At 61.3% G+C, this 21,563-nt stretch overlaps 1 protein-coding gene across 1 annotated transcript; it reads right to left on the reverse strand.

Moving 5' to 3' along the window:
* Window positions 1–1,972: 1,972 nt before the first annotated feature.
* Window positions 1,973–18,586, reverse strand: CCDC92B (coiled-coil domain containing 92B; the record flags this gene model as incomplete). Its single annotated transcript, XM_082328680.1, has 4 exons — window positions 1,973–2,640; window positions 7,185–7,232; window positions 12,225–12,378; window positions 18,542–18,586. 4 exons carry the CDS (start codon window positions 18,584–18,586, stop codon window positions 1,973–1,975), a joined length of 915 nt encoding a protein of 304 aa, XP_082184806.1.
* Window positions 18,587–21,563: the final 2,977 nt, after the last annotated feature.

The following is a 21,563-nucleotide window of genomic DNA, read 5'->3' on the forward strand; positions in this document are numbered from 1 at the left end:
GCGGGGGGTGACGGCTGGGGAGCCGGTGGGGGCTCTGCTCGGCTCTGGCTCCGAGGCAGTGGCTCCAGATGTGTCAGGGGCTGCAAGAATTTCCCCTTAGGGCTTTGCCTTCGTCCCCACACCTCTGCAGGGCTTCAGTCAGGGTGACCGCTCCTGCTAGGGGGGATCTGCCCAGGCACGGCTTTGCTGGGCTTCTTCCCAAACTGAGGGGTGTGTTAGAGACCGTGGTAGCAGCTGAGGAGTTGGGGGTCCCAGCCCTCGAGGGTGCCCCGGGGGGAGCACGACGGGTCTTGCCCTCCGAAGCCTGACTATTCACATCACAGCCAAATAAAAGCTACAAAAGCTGCTAATTTCTGTCCTGCTAGTGCAGCTCGTACGCTTAGGCGTTCGTTTTTACCAAAGAGCTGGCCTAGGAACTGTTGCTGAGAATCTCGTAAAAGCATTTTAATATAGTATATAAATATTGAACTACAAAAATAGACACCTCTGACTGCATGGGCACGCTGCAGGTGAGCTTGGGCAGGCTAAGCCCGACTGGTCTACGAGGGTGATGTTTTTGAAGAGGTTTCAAACTGAATTGGAAAGAAATTGGGCCCGATCGCAGCCCGCGGCTTCCCCCTGCCCGTGCCAGCCGCGGAGGCAGTGGGGGTCCCACGGGAGGCGACCAGGCAGGGCGCTGGCTGCGGGCAGGGGCCGGGGCTCCCAGCTGGGCATCGCCTTCCCAGCACGCCTGCGCGGCCGGGCCGGCCAGGGCTGGCAGCCAAACCACTGGGGCAAAACCTGCCCCTCGGTATTGCCCGGAGCAGCGCAGGTCCCGCTGGTGCCCGAGCAGCGAGACCTTTGCCCTGCCCAGCTGCCGGCGTTGTTCTCTCCTCTCCCTGTTTCTGTTGTTTCAGAACATCCAGGGAATGGATGTATAAAGCCGCCAGTTTAGTTTGGAGACTGGGCAAGGCTGCCCCGGCGGGGCGAAGGCTGCGTGCTGTACAGCCGCTGCGCGGGGAGGGACTGGGAGGCGGTGGGGGAGGACTGGAGGGCCCCGCAGCAGCTTGGCCCTGGGGGACGCAGCAAGGGACACAGGCGAAGTGGCTTTTCCAGCCTCTGCTCCTCTTGGAAGCTGAGCCTGGGGCTGGTTTGGCCCCAGCAGGGTTTCTGCGTATCGTGGTGCACCATGGCTCGCTGCCAGCAGCACGCTCCTGAGGTGGCTGCTCAGTCGTCTGCGGGAAACCCAGACCTGGCTGCGGATGTGACCGAGAACCGAAACGCTGGTGCCGAGACAAGACCTGCCCGGCGCGGGGGGTGCAAGTCGCAGCCCTGCTCCAGCAGCACGTGGAGCAAGGCTGCGGCAGGCGAGGAGCCGCGCGGGGCAACCGGCAGGGCTGGTGCTCGCAGCTCACGGCGAGCCGCCTTGTCCAAGTCCTACGTGTAAATGTAACGTGGGGGAAATCTGTGTTTAGAGACAGCCAAATCACCGCGCAGGGGAGAGAGGGTCTGGCACCTGGCTGGCACGGCTGCACCGTCCCCATGGAGGGGGGATCCCTCCTGCACGCATGGGACCGACTGTTGTTCAGGACCTTCCCTGGCTGGGGAAAAGACACCCAGCATCCGCTCCGAGGGGCAGCAGCAGCAGGAAGATCTTCTCATTGCAGAAATGCTAATTTTCTTTCTTTTTCTCTCTTTTGTTCTCTCTCTCTTTCTTTCCTTGGAAGCTCTGGACAGGCGCTCAGCTGTTTCCCCTCGCAGACCCCGTGCTGGGTCGCCCGCCTGCCCCGCAATGCTGCCGGCGGCACCCCCGGCTCAGACCCTTCGGGTAAGGGGGATCCTCCCTGGCTGCCTGCAGGCAGGAGGCGCGAGCAGGGCACCCGCTTTCTGCTGCCCTCAGGGGCAGGGGGAAAGCAACCTCGGCCGGCGCCCACCCCGGTGCTGCCGGGCTCAGGCCTTCCCGGCCGGTCCGGCCATGCCGCCCTCTCGACGCCTACTCCCAGGCCTGAGGGGCACCGCAGGGGCCGGACCCCTGCCTCTTGCTGGGCTCGCCCTTGGCTGACCTGGCCCTGGCCACCGGCTCCTGCGCGGGCTGCCGGGGGGGCCTCTGCGCCCGGGGTGCCGCAGCAGCACCGGCCATGCCACGGGCCTGGGTGGGGGGCTCTGGCGGCGGGCGCTGCGGGACGTGCGGCCGCGCCGTGTAGAGGAAGAGGGCTGGGTCGGGCATGGCGTCGTGCTCCTCCGGCACGGGGTCCCTGGGGCGGGCGTTGTCCCCGGGTGGGCGCCGGGGGTGCGCCCTGTGGCCGCGGCGCCGGGGCCTGCCCTCGGCCGGAGGGCCGGCGGGGGGCTGCTCGGGGGGCGGCCGCCCACCCGCCCGGGGGCCCGGCAGCCGCTGGGCGGTGGCGTGCAGCTGCAGGGAGAGGTAGGCGGCCGCCTCCGTCTGCTTCTGCAGCTCGGTGTCGAGGATGGTGACGCGGTGGCTCCGCCGCTTCAGCTCCTCCAGGAACCGGCGCTCCTTGTTGCGGAGGCTGGACCGCAGCGCGGCCACCAGCGTCTCCTTGTGCCGCAGCTCCTTGCGCAGCTCCAGGTTGTCCTTCTCCTTCTCCTGCAGCTGGGCCTCCATTGCCCGGCACTTCTCCTCCAGCTCCCGGTCCAGGGCGTCTGTGGGGCAAGGCACAGAAGGGGGTCAGGGGAGGCAGTGGGGGCTCAGCCCGGCACGATGGCCTCAGCCCACCGCTCCCAGCGGGTCCCTGCGCGCTCCCGACGTGGCTGTGAGGGCACATGGACGCAGCTGCCAGGTGCTCCATGGTGCTGGCATGTCCCAGCAGTGCTGTCGAGGCTGCTCGGGCACCTTTGGGAGCTGGGGCTCCAAAACTCCCCATGAGCTGCCCAAGCGCGGGCTCCCCGCCAGCGCAGGCAGCCTTTCCCTGCGCACTGCAAGCAGGCACGGGAACCCCATCAGCCCCGAGCTGCGGTGCTGCAGGCGCGGTGGGATGTGTAACACCCAAACGCGGGAGGTGACAGCAAAGGCAGTTTCAGCGGAGGTGCTGTTGCCATGGAACCTGCCGCCTCTGCCTCGCTGCAGCCTTGTGCTGCAGTTTTAAAATTTCCCTAGGTAACTAGTTTTTCATCCTAAAAGTGACTTTGTGCGTATGCAAACAGGGCACAGGGAGCCTGCGGGCTGGGAGAGAAAAGGAAACGGCGGCAGTGAAACCACCAGCCCAACTTCGGAGCTGTCGTCGACCTCAAGCCCCAAGACTCCACAGCCCGATTAGAGAGGATGGAGATGATAATCCAGGATTACGGAGGAGCCAGGCTGTGCTTGGCAGGGAAGGAACCCCTTCGAACAGGGGAGCCTGTCCTGGGGGGCAGGATGGCCAGGCAGCCAGCCCTCCCCGCCCGCTGTGCGCTCCCCACGCCGTCACCTCTGGTTGCTAACGCCTGACCTGTTCATCCTTCTGCGCCTGGCAGCAGCTGCCTGCCAGCGATGGGGCGCGGACGGGACTTGTTAAAACAGAGGCACTGCATCAAGCAGCAGGTTCCCCAGGGCTCCCACCGCCCTCCCTGCCCTTCCCACACCTCAGCGGGTGACGAATGCCCTCCCTGCCCCGGCCCTTATGAGTCACACCACGGCACCCAAAAAAGTGTGACTTCACCTGCGGTCCTGGACACCGCTCCCGCACACCTTGCACCGCTCCGGCCGGCCCGTGCGGGCTCCCTTCCACCTGCCTGCGGGATAACGCCTGCCTGCCATCCATCCCACCATCCATCCATCCGTCCCACTCGCCATCCATCCTTCCTCCCTCCCGCCCGCCATGGTGGCATCAAGAGACTGCATTGAGTAAACACCTGTAGAGCAATTTGGATAACAACACCTTGCATTTCCCCAATCCCTTCTGCCTAATGACCTTGAAAAGCTGGAGGAGATGAGGGATGGAGGGGAAGCATGGCAGCCACAGCGACTCATTTCGTGGTGACTCTCTCCTCTCCTCTGGGCAGCCTTCGCTTCGCTGTAGAAACGCACTGAAGGCGTCCCTGGACAAGGGCACCCAGGTCCTGCACCATGGCCACGTGCGGGTCCACAGGGACCCACTCCTGTGCACCAGGGAGGGTTCCCCCGCGCCCCAGGGGGGCAGGGCTGGCCCGAGCACCCCCCGCTCCAAGAAGCTCTCCTGCAGGCTGGCACGGCCGGGAGCCCCGTGTGCTGGGGGGCTCCCTGGGGCCCTGCAGTCCTCCACGGGTGCTGGCCTTGCACTTGGGACAGTGGAACTGTCTTGAAGGTGGTGCATTGGGAAGGATGCTCCGGAACGGGAAGGGGGAGACTGGAGCGTCGCTGGCAGCTGGATTTCTCCTCCCTTCTGCACTCTTGGGTGGGAGGGAGCAGGGGGCAGTGGCTCAAAGTGCTCTTGTCCTTGGCCAAAAAGCGTTGTCATCTCCAAAAGGAAAGGCACGCTGCTCACGCAGGGCTGTCACCGATGCCGGGGACCTGGCCCAGGCACAGATTTCTGCTTGCGGCCGCTGCAGCTCATGACCGGCTGCGTTCCCTGCGCTCAGCCCTGGGAGGTGTTTGGGGGACGGCAGCAGCCGGTGCGGGGGATTCGCACCCTTGCGGTGAAAGGGCTGAGCTCAGCGGGCAGCGGAAGGCTGTGCCGCCGTGCCGTGAGCCTGGCACAGGGCCATGGGGGGCCAGACCGCCCCGGTGCACCCTCCCTGCCCGTGGCCAGGCTCCTGCCCCTGGCAGCCCTGGCCGCAAGCTCCTGCGCCCAGCCCTTGGTGGGGCGCAGGGAGGGGAGCGAACGCTCCTCCCCGAGGGCTGGCACCTACCCGTGCTCACCCCTGCCTGCCCAGGCCTGCTCCCATTGTCTGCAATAATCTCTGCTTTTTACGATACGATTTGCAACGGCTTTATAGCCTCAGCTCCTAAGTGTCCTCTGCAGAAGAAAAATGCTTTATAATGAGATCTTAAGGGAGGCAGTTGCACACAGTAATTATTACATGAGTGGCATTTGTAGAGCAATCATTTGATGGCGTCTTAAATCAGGTGGTTGCCCCATAAATGTGGCAAATGTGATCCTACTCTTTGTAAGCTGTTAAAAGGCTGAAGGATGGGCAGAGACCTGTGAGTGGGACTCGCTGCGAATTATGGTCTGTGACGCACCGATGGCACCCGGCAGGCTGGACGCGAGGCCCTCCCATCCGCAGCGAGCCCACCCGTGTGGGGAAGGGACCTCAGGCTCAGCGGGAAGAGGGGGCTGAGGTGGGAACAGGGGTCTGCTGGGGGCTGTGATGGCCTGAGAGGGGCTGGGTGTGCACCGCCGGCTGCGCATCCTCCTCCTGAGGACGGCCCTGGGGCTGGAAGCGCCATGTCCCCCTGGAGCAGGTCATGGCACTGAGTGAGGGTGCTGCCAAGGGACGAGAACCCCGACAGCCCCGGTGAGAGCGGCCCCGCGCCCGCCCTGGCACTGCCAGCCCCAGCTCTGAGGATGAAGCACAAGCTGGGGCTCGGTGCCAGGGACCGTGCCCGGGCAGCACCAGGGACGAGTTTCAGCTTCATCCCTGGGACAGAGGAGGAAGAGGAGCTGGGATGCTCACAGAGCATCCTCTGCTGGCCACGGGTGCCCGGGCACCACTGCCTGCCCCTGCCTGACCCGCGTGCTGTTGGGGACAGGGATGCGTCACCCAGAGCTGTGCAGTGGCATTTGCTGGCCCGCGGGAGCAGCGTGGTGAGGACGGTCTCAGCCTGTGACACTTTGGGACAGAGGCAAGGCCAGGCAGGACAGAGCCCAAAGGGACGCCCCAGGGACACCGACAAGCTGGGCTGTGGACGGAGCGGGGCCATGGCCCCAGCCAGGTGGGCGGTGGGAGCCCCTGGGCACCGCAGCCCTGCCGGAAAGGGGCCGGCGGCTGCCCAGGAGGGGCAGATGAGCCGGGCACATCCTTCGGGGGAGCGCCCAGGTCCTGCCCGCGGGGGCCACCGGCCAGAGTCCACCTCCCGGAGAGTTGCCCAACGCATCCCACTCGGGCGCCAGGCTGGCCGGACTCTGCTCCACGGGTCAGGGCTGCGGGTGCGTGTGTGCGTGCAGGACGCAGGGAGCAGCTGCATCTGCCTCCAGACGAGGGGCTACGGCAGAGGGATGCTCAGGAAGGGGGGGACCAGTGCCCAGCTGCGTGCTGGCAGTGGGACGCCATGCCTGGGGTGTCCCTGCTCCGCTGGCGTGTCTGTGTGCAGCTGGGCACAGCCCAGCCCGTGGCCAGGCCCCTGCCCATCTGGCCACTCGTTGCTGGAATAGAGGAGCTGAAATCAGGGTAAGCTCAGTGCCAGCTCCCTTTCATCCCTCAGCCGTCAGGTCGCGGGGGCCAGCCCGCTGCTTGCCAGCACCGCGAGATGCCAGAGCCCTGTGCCACGCTGGTCTGGCAGGAGGTGTCCTGCCTGTGGCACAGCCTCGCGATGGGGGAATTGCCCGTGGGTTTCCAGTTACCCCCAGTCCCCTTTGCCTGTCCTGGGTGGATGAAGCTGCCTTTGGGCTGGAGAAGCGCTTTGCCAGAGCTCCAGGGCTGCCCCGGGAGGGGCTGCAGGACACGGGGCCGGGTGGCCCAAGGGGACAGCGTGTTGTGAAATGCCTTTTGAGCACCTCTCTGCTGCTGGTCCCAGGCCTGGGATGGTGCCTGGAGCTTGCAGACATTTTTCATGCACCAAGACTTTTCTCCCCCTTATTTTGGAATGTGAAAGATTATGCTGTGGGCAAAACTGACTGTTTAATGAACCAAGAGTGCCAGGAGATTTTCTGAATCGGCGTCTGGTTTGCAATCGGCGAGCTGAGCTTGAGGGGGAGCTGATAATGTCCTTGGCTTTTCCCTGGGGCTGAAGGGTTTGCAGGCTTTGAGTCCCACCCTGGGGGTCTGTGAGCTCCTCCCGGGTGTCTGTGTCAGGGCTTTAGCAAAGCCAGCCCAGGGATGCTGGCTTTCACATGCAAAGCCTTCCTAGGTGGCTGCCCAGGCATTCAACTGGGCTGCCAACAGGCTGTGAACACACACCCTGACTTCCCAGCCACAGCTCTGCCCTCAGCCCGACTGTTCCCTGCAGACGAGGGCCATGTCCCCTCCCTGGGCGGCCCCGATGGGTCCCCTCCGGCCGCGGGCTCTTCGGGTGGCCCCCCGCACCCGCACCCGCTCCCCCTTATCTCATGCACAACCCAGGCTCTTACCTTGCTGGCGGGCTTCCAGCTCTTTTATTTCCAGGTCATGGGTGAGCTCTGGAAGAGAAATCAAGCGGGAATGAGAAGGAGCATCCCGCCGGTCCCGCGCGCTCCCCGTGTCTCCCCCTGCTCCCTGACGGGGCTGCCGAGGCACTGGCAATCCCCGCGGCTGTGGCACTCCCTCTGCCCAGCCCACGGTGTGAGCGTGGCCATCTTGGAGCATCAGCCACAGGCTGAGCCAAAAATAGACGATTCTGGCAATTTATACGTTATTAAGCAGCCTTGGGATCTGGCATCTGCCACGGCGCTCGCCCCTGTGACACGGCCAAGGCAGCGTCTGCAGACCCTGCCCCACGGCGCGGGGAGAGCTTCCATTTCTCCGGCAACGCCTTTTCTTTTTCTAAGATTGTTGCTGAACCATTTTTGGTGCTTTAAAGCAGGACAAAGAGCAGAGCAACAGACTGAAAATAGACCAAAGTGTAAGCTGCCACCCCAAGTATTTCATAATTTACTCCTTCCAGGCCGATCTCTGCCTCTGCACGTGACGCAAGCGGGACGGCCTCGTCCCTGCGCGATGGGCCCGCAGAAGGATGCTGCCCTGCTCCGGGGGCCACGTGTGCCTTCAAAATCCTCTCTCAGCCTGGCACCGAGCGCAGCCGGGGTGCTGCAGGTATCTCCCCGGGCAGAGGGGGGCAAGGCAGCCCCAGTGCTGCAGAGGAGCTGCTGTTTGCGGGACGTGGCCCCAGCTTCCCGAGGGAGGCTCCTCAGGGCTGCTGGATACAGGCGTCCCACCGCGGGAGAGCGGCTGCAGACCCTGGGCACTGCAAAGTGTCCCTGCGGCTGTCCCATCTCCCGCTGCAGCGGGCCCAGGACAGGGTAGCGGGGTCTGGGGTCCGGGTGCAGGCAGCTGCAGGCAGAGCTGCCCCACGCCCACGCTGCACCCGGGAGCAGCAGCAGCAGCAGCAGCAGCAGCAGCAGCAGCAGCAGCATCGAGGGCGGCGTCCTGCGGGGATGAGTCCATCGCAGGGCTGCAGCCCCTACCTGCCTGCTCAGCCCTGACATGCTGCCTGCGCTGCCTGCTCACTGCCTGCACTCTGCCTGCTCTCTGCCAAGCCCAGGGCTACAAACCCAGCTCACAAGGGCAGTGAGGGAGGGAGCTCAGGGACTTTCTGGAGTTCACTTTGACCTGCACACCTTTACAGACAATCTCTTTTGAGTTAATTAGCACAGCCCACCAAGCCGCCAGCAGCTCTAGAGGAGAAGGGCAGCAGCAGCATGTGGTTGTTTTGGGGCTTTTCTTCCCCTGAAAATGAGTTCAAATGGTTAATCTTTGCCCTACATTTTTCTTTTAATCTGCTTTCATGTTGACTCTAATCCTCATCACTGCCATCCTTCTGAAACGAAACGCTTGGCTCAGGCTGCTGTGCCCGTCTGTCTTGGAAAACAAATCTGTAGTGAGAAGGCAGAAGTAACCGAGAATGTAATGCAGTTTCTGGAAAGCTTTCAGCGCTCCTGACTGCCCCATTGGAAATCAATGGCAACTGTGTTATTTTTCTGAAGCTAAAATAATAGGTTTGGAGTCTCAGATATATTTCAAATGAAAACTAAAGCAGTCACCCATTTCCAAAGAAGACATTGCCCTGCGGAGTGCGGGCAGGGCTCGGGGATGATGCACAACCCAGGGTCCCAGCTTCTGCGCTGGAGCCACGGGGGCTGGTGGGAACCTGCCCCACCACCGTCCCCACGACCCCCGAGGGGCAAATCCAGGGGAGAGCACCCCGCAGGGCTCCCAGGCGGTCCTGGCCTCTGCGGGACGGATCCAGCTGCTCTGCGCTTCCATATCCCACCTCCCGTGCTGCCGGCCCTGGCTGCAGCCGGCTCCCAGCAGCTCTCCCGCTCGGCCCCGGTGCCTCCGGGTGACCCCTGCACAGGGCAGGGGACGGGGCACGGCCCGGTGATGCACTTCAACTTGCCTGGTGCAGGAGGCAGCTGAGGAGGTCGGGAGCCATGGTCCCTGCCATGGGCTAGGACGTACGGGTCCTCCCCGCAGCCCCAGCCCCGGCTGTCCGAGGGCCCGTGACCCTCTTCGAGGCGGCCGTGTGCCCCTCAGGGCGGCTAAACGCTCACAGGCAAGCTAGAAATGGGTTTATTTAAGACATGGCTTCTCTCAACGCATCGGGCTTCCCCCTTTGCTGCCTGGGAGGACTGTCCTGATGCCTCAATGTGTGAGGGTACGGAGGGACCGTCGGCACAGCCCATCCAGCCAGCTTTGCTATCGCCTGCAGGGATCCCCCCCAGCCCGGCTCTGCTCCCGGCACCAGCCTTCCCTCCGTCACTCCGCTAACACCACTGAGCAGGCTAATTATTGCCACAAGGCTTGAGCTCATCTTCCAGTAAAAGGAGAAACAGAAGAGCCAGAGGAATCTATTGCTATTTCTGCTGTGTTTATACCTTGCAAATAAAACGGGAGTGGGAGGGAAGCCAACTCTCTGCTGTTACGCAAGGCTCGTTCCAATAAATGAATCACAGCACGTGGCTCCGGGCTGCCTTACCTTCCTGTAAAGCCTCGGACTGGGAATGCTGGGCTGCAGGGGTTTGCTGGGGCCAGTGCTGCCCTGGCCTCGCAGCGAGGGCTGTGGGATTTGCCCAAAGCAGCCGCCCCCTCCTCCTGCCAGGCTGCGGCGAGGGGCGCAAGGCTGCCGGGTGTCGGGGGGCTCGTGGGGCCTGAGCACACGGAGGCTCCATCCCACCTTCAGCCCTTGCTGCTGGGCCAGCAGCAGCCGTTGGTGTCGGAGGCTCCCGGGATGCTGGGCACAGCCAGCGGGAACTGCTTTGGGTCCCGAGGCAGCAAACCTGGGGATTTATTTACTTGAATAAGGTCCCTTCTGAACACATATGTTCTGCTGCTGGATCCAGCCTGGATCCAAAGGTGCTGGCTTGCTGCATGCCTTCCGCCGCACACAGCCGGCTCGGCTCCCCCTCAGAGCAGACGGTCCCTCCGTCGGCGAGGGCTCTGGCACCTGGAAACTGCCGCTGCTGCTGCTGCTGCAGGCAGATGGAGCTTCTCAGGGCTGAGTAGGTGGCAGCTGAGAAACAGAGCTTTGCAGGAGGGTGGGCATTTCCAGCGGTGATGCCTTGGGGAGACCGAGGGGATGGTGCAAAAGTTAAGGTCTGAAACAACATCTCCAGGGCAGCCGGCGCAGGGCCTCAACGGGGGAAGCACTGACCGACCGACTCCGCTTTCCTCCTGCAAACAGCCCCACCAGGCAATGGCATTCAAACCGTCAGCAAAGTCATCTTAAAACTAAGCAGGGGCTTTGCCCCCTTGGCTTTGCAGAACCACACCCCTCGCAGACGAGGATGTGAGTTGTCCGGTCAGACAGTGCCGTGGTTCAGCCGCACAGAAGGAGATCGCTGCTAACCAGCTGTGCAACGGGCTCATTTCTGTCCCTGGGGACTCAGAACCCCCCAGCCTGGTTTAGGTATGAGAACTCTGCTGTCTCACCTATCTGGAGAGGCTGTGGATGAAGCCATTAAAAGAAAACAATGAGAACAGCAAAATCTCGGAAAGGACAGGGCAAAATAGAGAATTCCATCAATGCAGAAATGTCTTTGTTTCCCAGGAATCAGGGAAGACGAGAAGCTGGAAGACAAGAAGTAATTAGCTATGGCTGAATTATTGATGAGAGTGATGGCACAAGTTGGAATGAGTTTCGGTGGCGGGCAGGAGGCTGGGGAGCCGTCGCTCTTGCGAGGCTGGCTGAAGGGGAGGGCGACATTGCCGCAGCGGGGCCACAGGCCGGGGGCTGGTGGCTGTGTGTCCCGCAGCCGGGGCAGGTCCCCGAGCCCCGCACCGGGCTCGTGGCTGCGTTTCCTGGGGACTGGAGATGGGCAGACCCCGGCCGGCTGCTGCAGGGTCTGCCGTGACCCTGGGGAGCCACTGGCCCCCTTCCCGAGGGGCCCGGCTCCTGGTGACAGCCCCCGAGCTCGGGAAAGGCTGGGAGGCTGCAGCCCCTGGGTGAGGGACTGCTGAGGATGCCTGGCAGGGACCCTCCCTCCAGAGCAGGGAGCAACCTGCGGCGGGGGAAGAGACGTGCCGATGCTGCTGGCGTTAGTGCTCATTCAGCACCGCAGCGGTAAAGCACGGCACGGGGGTACCAACACCGGCGCTAGAGCCGGACGGCTCTGGGCTGGGCCAGCAGCAAGGGAACGGATTTCGCCTCTCTGTGTGCAAGAGAATAGAGAGCAACAAAACATAGACAAGAAAATCGCATTTCCTCCCGTTCTGAAAGCGGTCTCATATGCCCCCATTACTGACAGTGTTCAACTCTCTTCTCTCCCTTAGCCCACCGGCATCTGGGAGAAATGATGAACTGTTTTCATGTTTTAATGATCAAAATACCTTTGTGGGCACAGATCACAGGAGGAAAAGGAAGGGCTATCTTGCTGGCTAATGCTGGGTTTTTCCCTTTCCTTACACCAGCGAATCCCTTGGGGCAGCGACTCCTGCAGCCAAACTACTGCAAGGTGCAGGAGCACGCAGCCGGCGAGAGTGCTGCGCTACCGGGGCTAATCCTCGTTCAGAAGCGTGCCCCGAGCATGGCGTGAAAACAAAAGGAGAGGGTTTTAATGGTGATTATCAACACAGCCTCCTGTCTTATCACCCGCCCGGCCAGCTGATGCCCAGAAAAAAAATCGCTCTGGTTCTTCAGTGTTGCAGCTGGAGGAAGCTGCTGGTACCCGTTCGCAGAGGAGCGATGGCAGAGGGTTTGACCCACACCAGACTGGGTGGCCACGTAGCACGGTCCAGGGAGGGGCTGGTGGCAGCTGGGTGCAAGCGGGAGCCTGAAGGGGATGGAGCTCCCCTGATCCCACACCGAGCAGGATCCCCTGCGGCTTGGCGCTCTCCTCCTCTGTGTCCCGCCAAACGCCACCACGAGCTCCCGTGCGGGACTGGCGCCGGGACCCGGGGCGCCAGCAGGAGCTTTCCTGCCCGACGTGCTCCGTGGGCATGCAGCTCCCGCACGCCGCGGCCACCCCAACGCTCACCTGAGCAGTGCTTCTGCAAGCGGAGGATCTCCAGGTGCAGGTCATGGAGCAGCTCCATCTGCTCCTTCTTCAGAAAAGCGATGTGCCGCTGCACGCTCTGGATCTGGTGCTCCAGGGACACGGTCTCCATCGCAACCAAGTTCACAGTCCAGGCCTGCAGGGAGCAGAGATGGCTCGTGATCAGACCTAGAGCAGCACAGCGGGCTGGCGAGCCCGCGCCCCGGAGCCCTTGCGAGGGGCAGAGCCCGCCGGGTGCCGGGTAGGGAGGTGGGTGGCTGCTCTCCTCTGCCCCTTTCCCGGGGACGGGGCTGTGGGCGAAGCAGCTCTGCTCAGAAGATCCCCGGGGAATGGCCCCAAGCCATCCCACCGCCCCAGCACTTCTTGGGGCCGGCTCCCGTCCTGGAGCCGGGCTGGGAGGCTCAGGGACTGCATGAGTAGAAAATGCTGCTACATGGACCCTGGCATTGGAATGGCTCATTTCTATTTTGAATTTGGCCCTAGGAAATATTTTATCGCTGAGCAGGATTACATCTGGGACAGGATTGCTCCCCGCAGTCCCCAGGTGGGAGTTGCACCAGAGACGATTTTGGCTCTCACTTGACAAGCCGCGTATTACAAAGCAGTAACTGCAGCAAGAGATCTAACACATGAAAAATACAACACGCCCCGTCTAACCCGATCAGTGCTACGCGGCGAGGAGAGTCATGTTGTCTTCCAGAAGAAGAAACGTCTTCCCTGGTAACTCGCCTGGCAGACGAGCTGCTGTCAGCCCCGCGCCGGGCAGCTCAGCCCGCGTTGGGGGTCCATCACCACGTGTTAAGTAATGGCTTCGGCGAAGCAGCCGCGCGAGCTGCCTACCTGTGCCGCTGCGCCGAGGAGATAAAAATAAACCCCTGAAAGAACCCTTAATCCTGGGAAATACCGTTTCATATGGATGCGGAATCCGTCCTTCCTCCCCGCGCCCAGCCCGGGAGGAGGGGAAGCTACAGCAAACCGAGGTGACGGTGGGGAAGACGTTTTGCCAGCAAGCCTGAGGGACGGCGTGCACCGTCCTGTCCCTGGGAAGCTGCTTCCATTCCCTCCTTCGTCCGCGTCCGACTTCAGTTTGTTTTCTATAGAAACTTCAGAACTAAGCGAGCGCTTTGGCTCATGTTTGCGGCACACCCAGCTCGGTAACGTAGTACATTTTAAGATAATTCCCGCAACCAAAATCGAATCAAGCTGCATTTAAGCTTGATTCCACAGAAAGCGATCTTGGCAGTGCCCTGAGTTCAAAGCTTTGTTCTTGCCAAAGCCAAATTTGTGAAATTCTTAAAGTCAGGTCTCCGTATTCCTACTATTTTATGAAAGAGGGGGTGCAGCGAGGCTCCAGAACTAACGGGTTCGGGGTGTCTCCTGCTGTGCCCCGCTGCTGCGGCATTGCCCCACGGCCAGCCCCAGCCCACCCTCACCGGCCGTGGCTCCTGGTACCGGTGTGACCCTTCCCGTTGGCGACTTGGCAGCTCCGCTGACACCTCTCGCGTAGCCACGGCTGCCACGGGATCCATGGGGAACGAGAGCCCCCCCCGAGGGGCTGGTGCTGCTCTGCCTCCGGGGGTGCTGCATGGGGGGGCTCTGCCTTGCTGCCCCCCCTGCAAGCCCAGCAGCCAGCCATCGGCCTGGCGTCCACGGGGGGTGTCTCGGCTGCAATGTCCCCGAGGCAGGCCAGTGCCACCGGTTTGGGGAGCTCCGGTGCTGCCGTTCCTCTCCTGCAGCCGGCGTGGGGTGCGCTGGGAGGGGGCTGGGTGGGTACCCCAACTTGTGATGCCGGTGGTGCACAGGCAGGGTGCTCAGAGGCAGCTGCAGCACCTAACCGGCATGTAAATAAGTAGAAATCCCAGAAATGGTGTTCTCCTGTGGTTGCCCCCTGCTTGAGGGTCAGACCCAGCTGTGCGAGGGGCTGGGGGCTGGCCTGGGCATCCCCCTCAGAGCGCTGCCTCGGGGCTCGCTCTGCAGCCTGGGGGTGCGCCTGCCTGCGGGCGCTCCGCATAAGGCCTAAAATAAGAACATGGAGTAATGGGAACTGGCTTTGGCATTTACGGTGGATTGCCACTGCGGTTTTTTTCATGTCCCAGGGCACCATTTCTGGAGGCAAAATAATGAAATTTTAAGTTTTAGGATGGCTCTGCTGTTCAGGGAATGAAATGCTCCAAACATTCACCCCATGAATGCTATGGGAAAGCATGAAAAAGGCTGGAGTGATACATAAAAGCAACAGATACAAAGGTCCTGCTTCTCATTTAAGGTGCTTATTGTGGGAAGTATGATTTATACCGGCTTAAAGCTTCCCTGTGGAACAATGCCATGTCAGTGAAAATAGCCCTGGGTCAGCCTGCTTAGTCCTGCCCGCCTGAACGCAAGGTGTGCGCGCTCTGAGCGAGGAAACCACGGGCACCTCCAGGCACCCCGGGGATCTGCGGTCCCTCAGCGCTGGGCATTTGAAAATGGATCAGGGGGGCGAAAAAACCTAGCTCTAGACTTTCCTTCCTAATCATTCCCATTCTTCTGAGTGGCAAGGCGATGATTTTTTAGTCTCCTAAGTCACCTAGCCTTTCTCGATGGCACCGTAATTAATAGACAAGGAGCTGGCATTCATTCTTTGTACCGTGAGAGCTGGCAATGATGGGGATTCGTTAAAGGTGGGGGGGCTAATTTACTTGTGCCAGTGCCACAGCTACAGAAGTTATCTGGCATCTGCGCAGGCCAGGAATACAAATCACACCGCAGCACGTGCCCTCCTGCCCGCCCGGGCCGCGGGGAGGCTGTGAAACCGCCATGTGCTGGGCTCTGGAGCAGCTTCTTAATGGGAGTTGTGGCACCTCGTCTCAGGAACCATCGGAAAGTAGGTTGGACGAAGCCCGGGGGATACGTAGTGCTATTTTCAAGCACTTTGTTCCGTCTAGTTGAAATGGCTTTAGTAGAAATGGCTGCAAATTTTCCATTGAACTTTCCCTCCTCCCTTTAAGTGGGAAGTTACCCTTTTTTACCAATGAAAGTGTTTTCCTTTAAAAATAAATAGTTGATAAATATCAAGCTGTAAAGAAAGTCAAAGAAAAAAAAATCTGAACTTGAGATCTGTTTGTTGTCCCTGATTTGGAAGATAAAAAGCCTGCATAATTTACCTGGGGAGGGAGGGAAAGCCTGTTTTCAAAATTGCTATGGGAAATCCTTAGCGGGTTTGCATCAGCTTTGCCTACCCAACGTGACTTTTACCGTTTCCCTTGAGAAACGGCTCTCAGCTTGCGGCAGGAACGTCAGAGGGATCGTGTCTGGGGGAGAGCACCGCGGCTTGTCCACGCGTGAAGCTCCCGTCGGCACTAAGGACACCGGGGCAGGCTGGGCAGGAGCTGCCTTCCCAGGCAAACAGGGACATCGCCGGTGCCGGTCGCGCTGCTGCCCAAGAGCAGAGATGGGGAGATCTCTCCTGGGGCTCCTGTGCCCCTCGCAACGGGAGCCCGGGGGGCTGCGGGCGGTGACCTGAGGCTGCTGCTGCTTCTGCAGCCCCGCAGCCCCCCGGAGCGAAGGGAGGAACGTGCCGCTCTGCTCCGCAGCCCTCAGACAGCTGTGTCACAGGTAATGATGCAAGAGCCAAGAGCTATTAATGAAGCTGCAATTTAGTCCTGAGGCCCCAAGAGCATCTCTAAGCCGTTCCGGTGTCTCTAGCGTTACCAGAAGGCAGGGAATGAACTCCCGCCTCGCCGAGGCTGTGTCCACCCGTTACCCCAAAGGGCTTCAGAACCGAACGCTCAACAACTGATATCTTCCCTCCGTTGCTTCCAAAGTCAAGTGGAGACTGCAGCAGCATTTTGAGCCTTTAGTTTGATGCGTGCCTTTCGTCGTTTCACCCAGCACAATCACTTGGGAAGTGTTGGGAGTTACCGGGGATCAGCTGCTGCTGGCTGACTTCACGCTTTACTGGGCCATCGCATCTCCCAGCTAATAACGCCAAAGCTCCCCATCTCGAGGGCTTCAAAGCACCCAGCAAGGGCTGATGACCGTATTTCTACGCGGTGAAGCAAGGTGGGAACCTTCAGCCTGTGTCAGAGGCACGAGGCCCGAAGCACAGCGACTAGGGCTGTCTCTCCTAGGCGTGCTAAGAAGCACCAGCTCCCCCCGCCCCGGCCTCGCCAGCGCTGCTCCCAAAAGGATGGTCGTCCTGCAGCAAGTAGGGATGGGGCTGGAAGTGCCCTGATCCCTGCCTTGCTGCTGGAGCTGTCACTTTTCTCTTCCAGACTAGTTCTAACTTGCCAAAGCAACTGGTGGAGGAAGCCTTCGCGGTGACCACGTACTCTGTGGCTTTGAGGAGTTACGTACAAGGTTACGACTCCAGAAAACAATGTCATTGAGAATAAAAGGCAAGGGTAAGTGACAGTCCCCTTCACTTTGAAGGATGCTCTGTGCCCTTGTGCTTCTGATTGTTGTATACACACACACGCAGAGCTGGAAAGGAGGCAGCAATCAGCTGAACAGTGATTTTTGCCCCTGTTCAAAGGTGACACCTACAGTCTGAGCTGGCCTCTGCTCCCCGCAGAGCTGCAGCTGAACACTGTCTCTGGTTTTGGAGACTGGACACCCAAGGGGCTTTGCTCCATCGGAGAGAGCTTTCCAGGAACAAGTTTCCCTTGCTGACCGTGCAAGGTTTTGGGCGCAGGACTCCCAGGCCTCTCCTCGGAGCGGTGGGGCAGTGCTCAGCAGGGCACTTGGGACCAGATCTTTAGCTTTAAAAATGCACTTTTAATATCTTAACCCTCAACCGCCAGTTTACTCAGACAAACTGTGAAAGCTGAGCCGGTTAAGTGCTGGATAAGTTAGAGGAGGTTTCTGGGAGGTTTCATCCCAATTTATCAGAATTCTTATTTCTCACGAGACAAAATGACTGAAGCAACCCCTTGCAGTAGCTACGACTGATTTAGTTGCGAGTCTGCTAAGAACTGATTTCCCTTGCACAGACAGCTTGTTTGAGAATTTGCTTGCGGGGCAAAGCTATACCGAGGTCTGTTGTTTAATGCCAATCAGAATCCCAAAACTTTGACCTAAGAAAAAACCTCCGTTCCTGACGATGCACTTCAAAGGCAGACAGGGTATTGCACATACACATACCCCAGCACAAACACCATCACGCCGAGAACCAGCCCTTATTCACGTAATTATTTTTCCCCATAAATGGCAAATTAACTAGGAGTCAGAGGGCACAAACAAGGTTTGCAGGAACAGGTCGATAACTTATCCTGCTGTGGTTGCCAGCAACCCCCCCTCCCTCGCATTAAAACATACGCAGGAATAAACACTGATACGTATTAGAAATCTATACTGCTTAGTATTTACAATCTCAAAGAACACGAACACGAAGTTGGCAACAACGCCACGAAGCAAGTATGTCTTCAAACGTATGGAAAATAAGGCAGCAGGAAGCTAAGAAACTTGCAGAAGGTCACAGAGGCAGTGGCGATGCCAGGAATAGAACCTCGAGGTGAAAGCCCGGCCTTGGGAAAGTCAGGGGGAACCTTCCTTGATCTCAGCAGGGGCAGAACGACACTCGGAGCCCCATTCGCTATTCATTATCTATCAGTATCTATTTAAAGATACAATCAATACAAACGTTGATTATAAATTATGGTGTTTTCTCGCAAGTCTCTAAACACGACTGCCTGACTAACAGCCAACGCTGAAGCTCGTCATTTGGTTGCAGATGCTGAAAGCAAGGCCGTGTTTGCTCCTGCTGGCTCCGGGGGAATTAACGATGGATTCAGCTCTCCGTCGGGAGCAGAATTTGTCCCACCGTCAAGGCTTTGAATCCATCATCATCTCGAGCGGGCGATCCCTGCGGTGCCATCCCGCACTTTGGGAATTTCGGAGCACTGCTTTCTGGTCCCCAGCTGAGTCCCACGGACACTGAACTCCGCGGCTGCCCGCGCAAACAGGCAGAGCCTCGCTCTGCTTGGAGCCGCTTTCTGCAGCAGGAGGAGAACCGAGCCGCCGGCGGCTCTGCACGGGGTGAAGCAACTTCTAGCGCAGGCACAAGAAGGGCTGGAGGCAACTTCTGGAGGGACGGGCCCCCGCAGCGCGGCGGCCCCTTCCCCGCGCCGCCCCCGCCCGCTCCGCCGCCCGCCCGCGCGTCCCCGCGGCTCCCCGCGCCCCGCGCCAGCGCCCGCACCCCCGCGGGCGGCTCCGCGCCGCCGCCCCGGCCCCGCCGGGGCCGCTCGCCCTCGCCCGGAGCGGGGGGGAAGCCGCCGAGCCCGCCCCGCCGCCGCCCTCCCCGCCGAGCCCCGGTCCCTTACCTGGGGGGAGCGGCGGGGCCCCGCGGGGCGCCCGCTGGGCGTCATGGGGCGGCGGCGGGGCCGGGGCCGGGGCCGGGGCCGGGGCCGGGGCCGCGCCGGGCTCCCGCGCTGCCCGCGCTGCCTGCGGCGGCCCCGCCTCGCCCGGCCCGGCCCGGCCCCGCCGTAAACAGGCGGCAACGTGACCGGAACTGGGGAGCTCCGCCGGGGCGAGGCGGGCGCGGGGCCCCGCGGGACCGAGCCCGGGGGCAGCCGCGCCGGGGCCGGGCCGCGCTCCCCGGGGACCCCCGGTGCGGCCGGGGCCGCGCTGCCGCTCCCCCCGCCGCTGTCCGCGGTGCTGAAGCCGCCCGCCGCGGGCCGCCGCCTGCGGCTCGGCCGCGGGGCGCGGGGAGGCCCCGAGCGGCGGGGCCCGGGGGCGGGGGAGGTCGGGCTCTGCTGGGGACCCCGCAGCCGGGCCGGCCCCTGCGGGGCTCTGAGCGCTGGCGCGGCGCGGGGGGGCGGCGTGTCGGACGTGGGACGGTGCCCGCTTCAGCGGGGAGCTGGGGGGGGAAGAGCGGGTCGAAAAAGAGCTCCCCGGGAGCTGGGGTCAGAGAGGTGGTGGGAAAAGGTTGTTTACTCGTGTGGTTACGGATTCTTCATGCCCTTTTGTTCGTGTTATCCAGAGCAGCTGGGGCTCCACTTTCAGAGATGACTAAATCCATTGCGCCTCTTGTGCAGCAGGGGAAGCTGAGATGCAGCGGCCTGTTCCACGTCGCACGGCAGTGAAGGAGCAGAGAAATGGTAGCGCCCTCCCCGTCAGCTGACAGTCTGCTGATTCCCGTCCCTTAAACCCAAATCTGCTCCAGAGACTGCAGTCTTCCTCCTCTGATGCTCAGCTGGATCGTGCTGCCATCCTCACATTAAAACTGCCGCTATGCTGCGTGCATCAGCCTCCGGTGCACAAACAGCATGTGAACGTGTTGTAGGGCAGCCCACAGGCTGTGGTTTGCGGTATCGTTTTGTCACCCCACACGTCCTTTCCTCCCCTTGGATGTTTCAAACCTCTGGCTGAGATCGAGGGTGTGCCGTGGGAAGCCGGCCTGCCTCGTGCCTGCGGGAGGGCAGGCAGAGAAGAGCGCGGGCCAGGCGTAATACGGCGGGTTTGTAACATCCCTGCGCCGTAACAGCCGAAGCGTGGGTCCTTACCTGCCGCGGAGCGGGGTGGTACGGCCTGGCTTGGGGCGGGCTGACAGCAGAGGAGGGCTGGGCTGGGGATTAGGGCTCTTCTATGGAGAGTGAGTTTAATTCACACTGAGAGAAATCATTAAATCAGGAGAAAAGGTGACCAGTGAGGCCTGCAGGCCCGCGCACACACACACAAGCTTCTGATTTGTGGTGAATTATTCAGATGTTTCTGCTTAAGGCCCCAGCCAGCGCAATCGAGAGCTTCGGTGCTTCCTAACGCTCATCCAGTCGTGCTGGCTCCTCTGTGGGCCTCCTCTCAACTTGTTTTCTCTTCAAAAAAGAGTTCTTCCTGCAACGACAAGTCGGTAAGAGGTGAAGGGTTTCTGCGTGAAGGAGGAGAGCGCAGACTTTCTTCTTCAGAGAAGTGCTGTCTCATTAGGAGCACCTCTCACCCCTTTGCAACCATCAGGTCAACGCTTGCCACGGTGGCGTTCGTCCCTCTCGGTGCGGTTTGCTGTGTCGGGGAGGGGGGCTGCTTTAATGTCTCGCTTATCTTCCCCTACCTCATGTTCTACCTTGAGTAGCAGTGAATTACAGACGGGGAGGCCGGGGGAAGAGGGAGGGGGGTTTTCTGAGTGCATCATGTTTCACCAGGTTTGTACAATTCTCATTGATTTTCCACTGAATAAAAGACGAGCCGGCAAACGATCAAGGTCAGGCATTTGGGGACAGAGAGCTGCCTCTGTAAATGAGGTCATCGCTCCAGGATACAGCCGTGCTGCGGGGGCAGGCAGCGGAGCACAGCGCATCCGCTGCACCCAGCGCGGCGCGCGATAAAGCCGGCTGCTCTGCAGCGATTGCCCGGCAGCTTGGGTTCAGCCATGATGCACACACACTATTAGTATTTCCCATCGTCTGTCTTGCTTGCGCTCACTGGTCCACAGTGAACTGGTTTCACTGGCAGCTTTTTGCTTGGAGAGAGCTGCTCTCAGCTTTTTTGACTGGGACGTGACCTAGCCGTCCCTTCGCTAATGCCTCCCGCAACTGGGATGCCCGGCACCGCAGTGCCGCTGCGGCCCTTCCCCGCTCCTGCCTTGCTCTGAGAGACAGGAACCGCTTCTCTGACGGGGCTGAGGTGGTTTGTGGTCAACATAATGAGTCAGAAGTGGCAGGAATGCCCGTTTCAGCCTCAGCAGGAGTTGTGGGGTCCCTGCGGCCAGCCCAGGTGCGTGACCGAGCTCCGGAGGCTGTCGGGCAGAGCGGCCTGCTCCGTGTGCACCGTTGGGAGACATCCAACGGCAACGGTGCCTGGCAGAGGGTGCCGACCGCTGTGGATGCGGGCAGGCGCTGAAGCGGCGGGGTGGCGGCGGGGCTCGGGGGCCAGCAGCTGTGGAGGCACCTCACCGGAGCGCCTCTCCCAGGTTTTGCTGCGGGGACGTGGCTTTTCCCCTTGGAAGCCGCCCTGGAGAGAGGACGGTGGAGGCTGCAGGGACTGCGGATACTGCAGCCGGGTGTTGCAGGCAGCAGCTCTGCCGTGCGGGGCTGGGCGCGGGCTGCTGCCCGCTGCCTGCAGCTCCGTACCGACACTGACCTCTAGCGACAGCGGGACAGGCAGCGGTACGGGCAGCGGTACGGGCAGCGGTGCGGGCAGCGGTACGGGCAGCGGCAGCTTGCACTGCCCGGGGCTGGGGCTCCCCGTCCTGGGTGCTGGGGGTGCTGGGGGTGCTGCGGGGCGGGGAGGCCTCGGCCGGCAGCGAGGGATGGGCACAGACCCGGGGGGACTCGGGGGGACCCCGCGCCGGTGCCCGGGTGGCCGCGCGTGCACATGCGTCTCTGTGTGCACGCGTCGGTGGCGGTTGTG

This window comes from Platalea leucorodia (genome assembly GCF_965183815.1).
Source record: "Platalea leucorodia genome assembly, chromosome: 16".
NCBI classification, from domain to species: Eukaryota; Metazoa; Chordata; class Aves; order Pelecaniformes; family Threskiornithidae; genus Platalea; species Platalea leucorodia.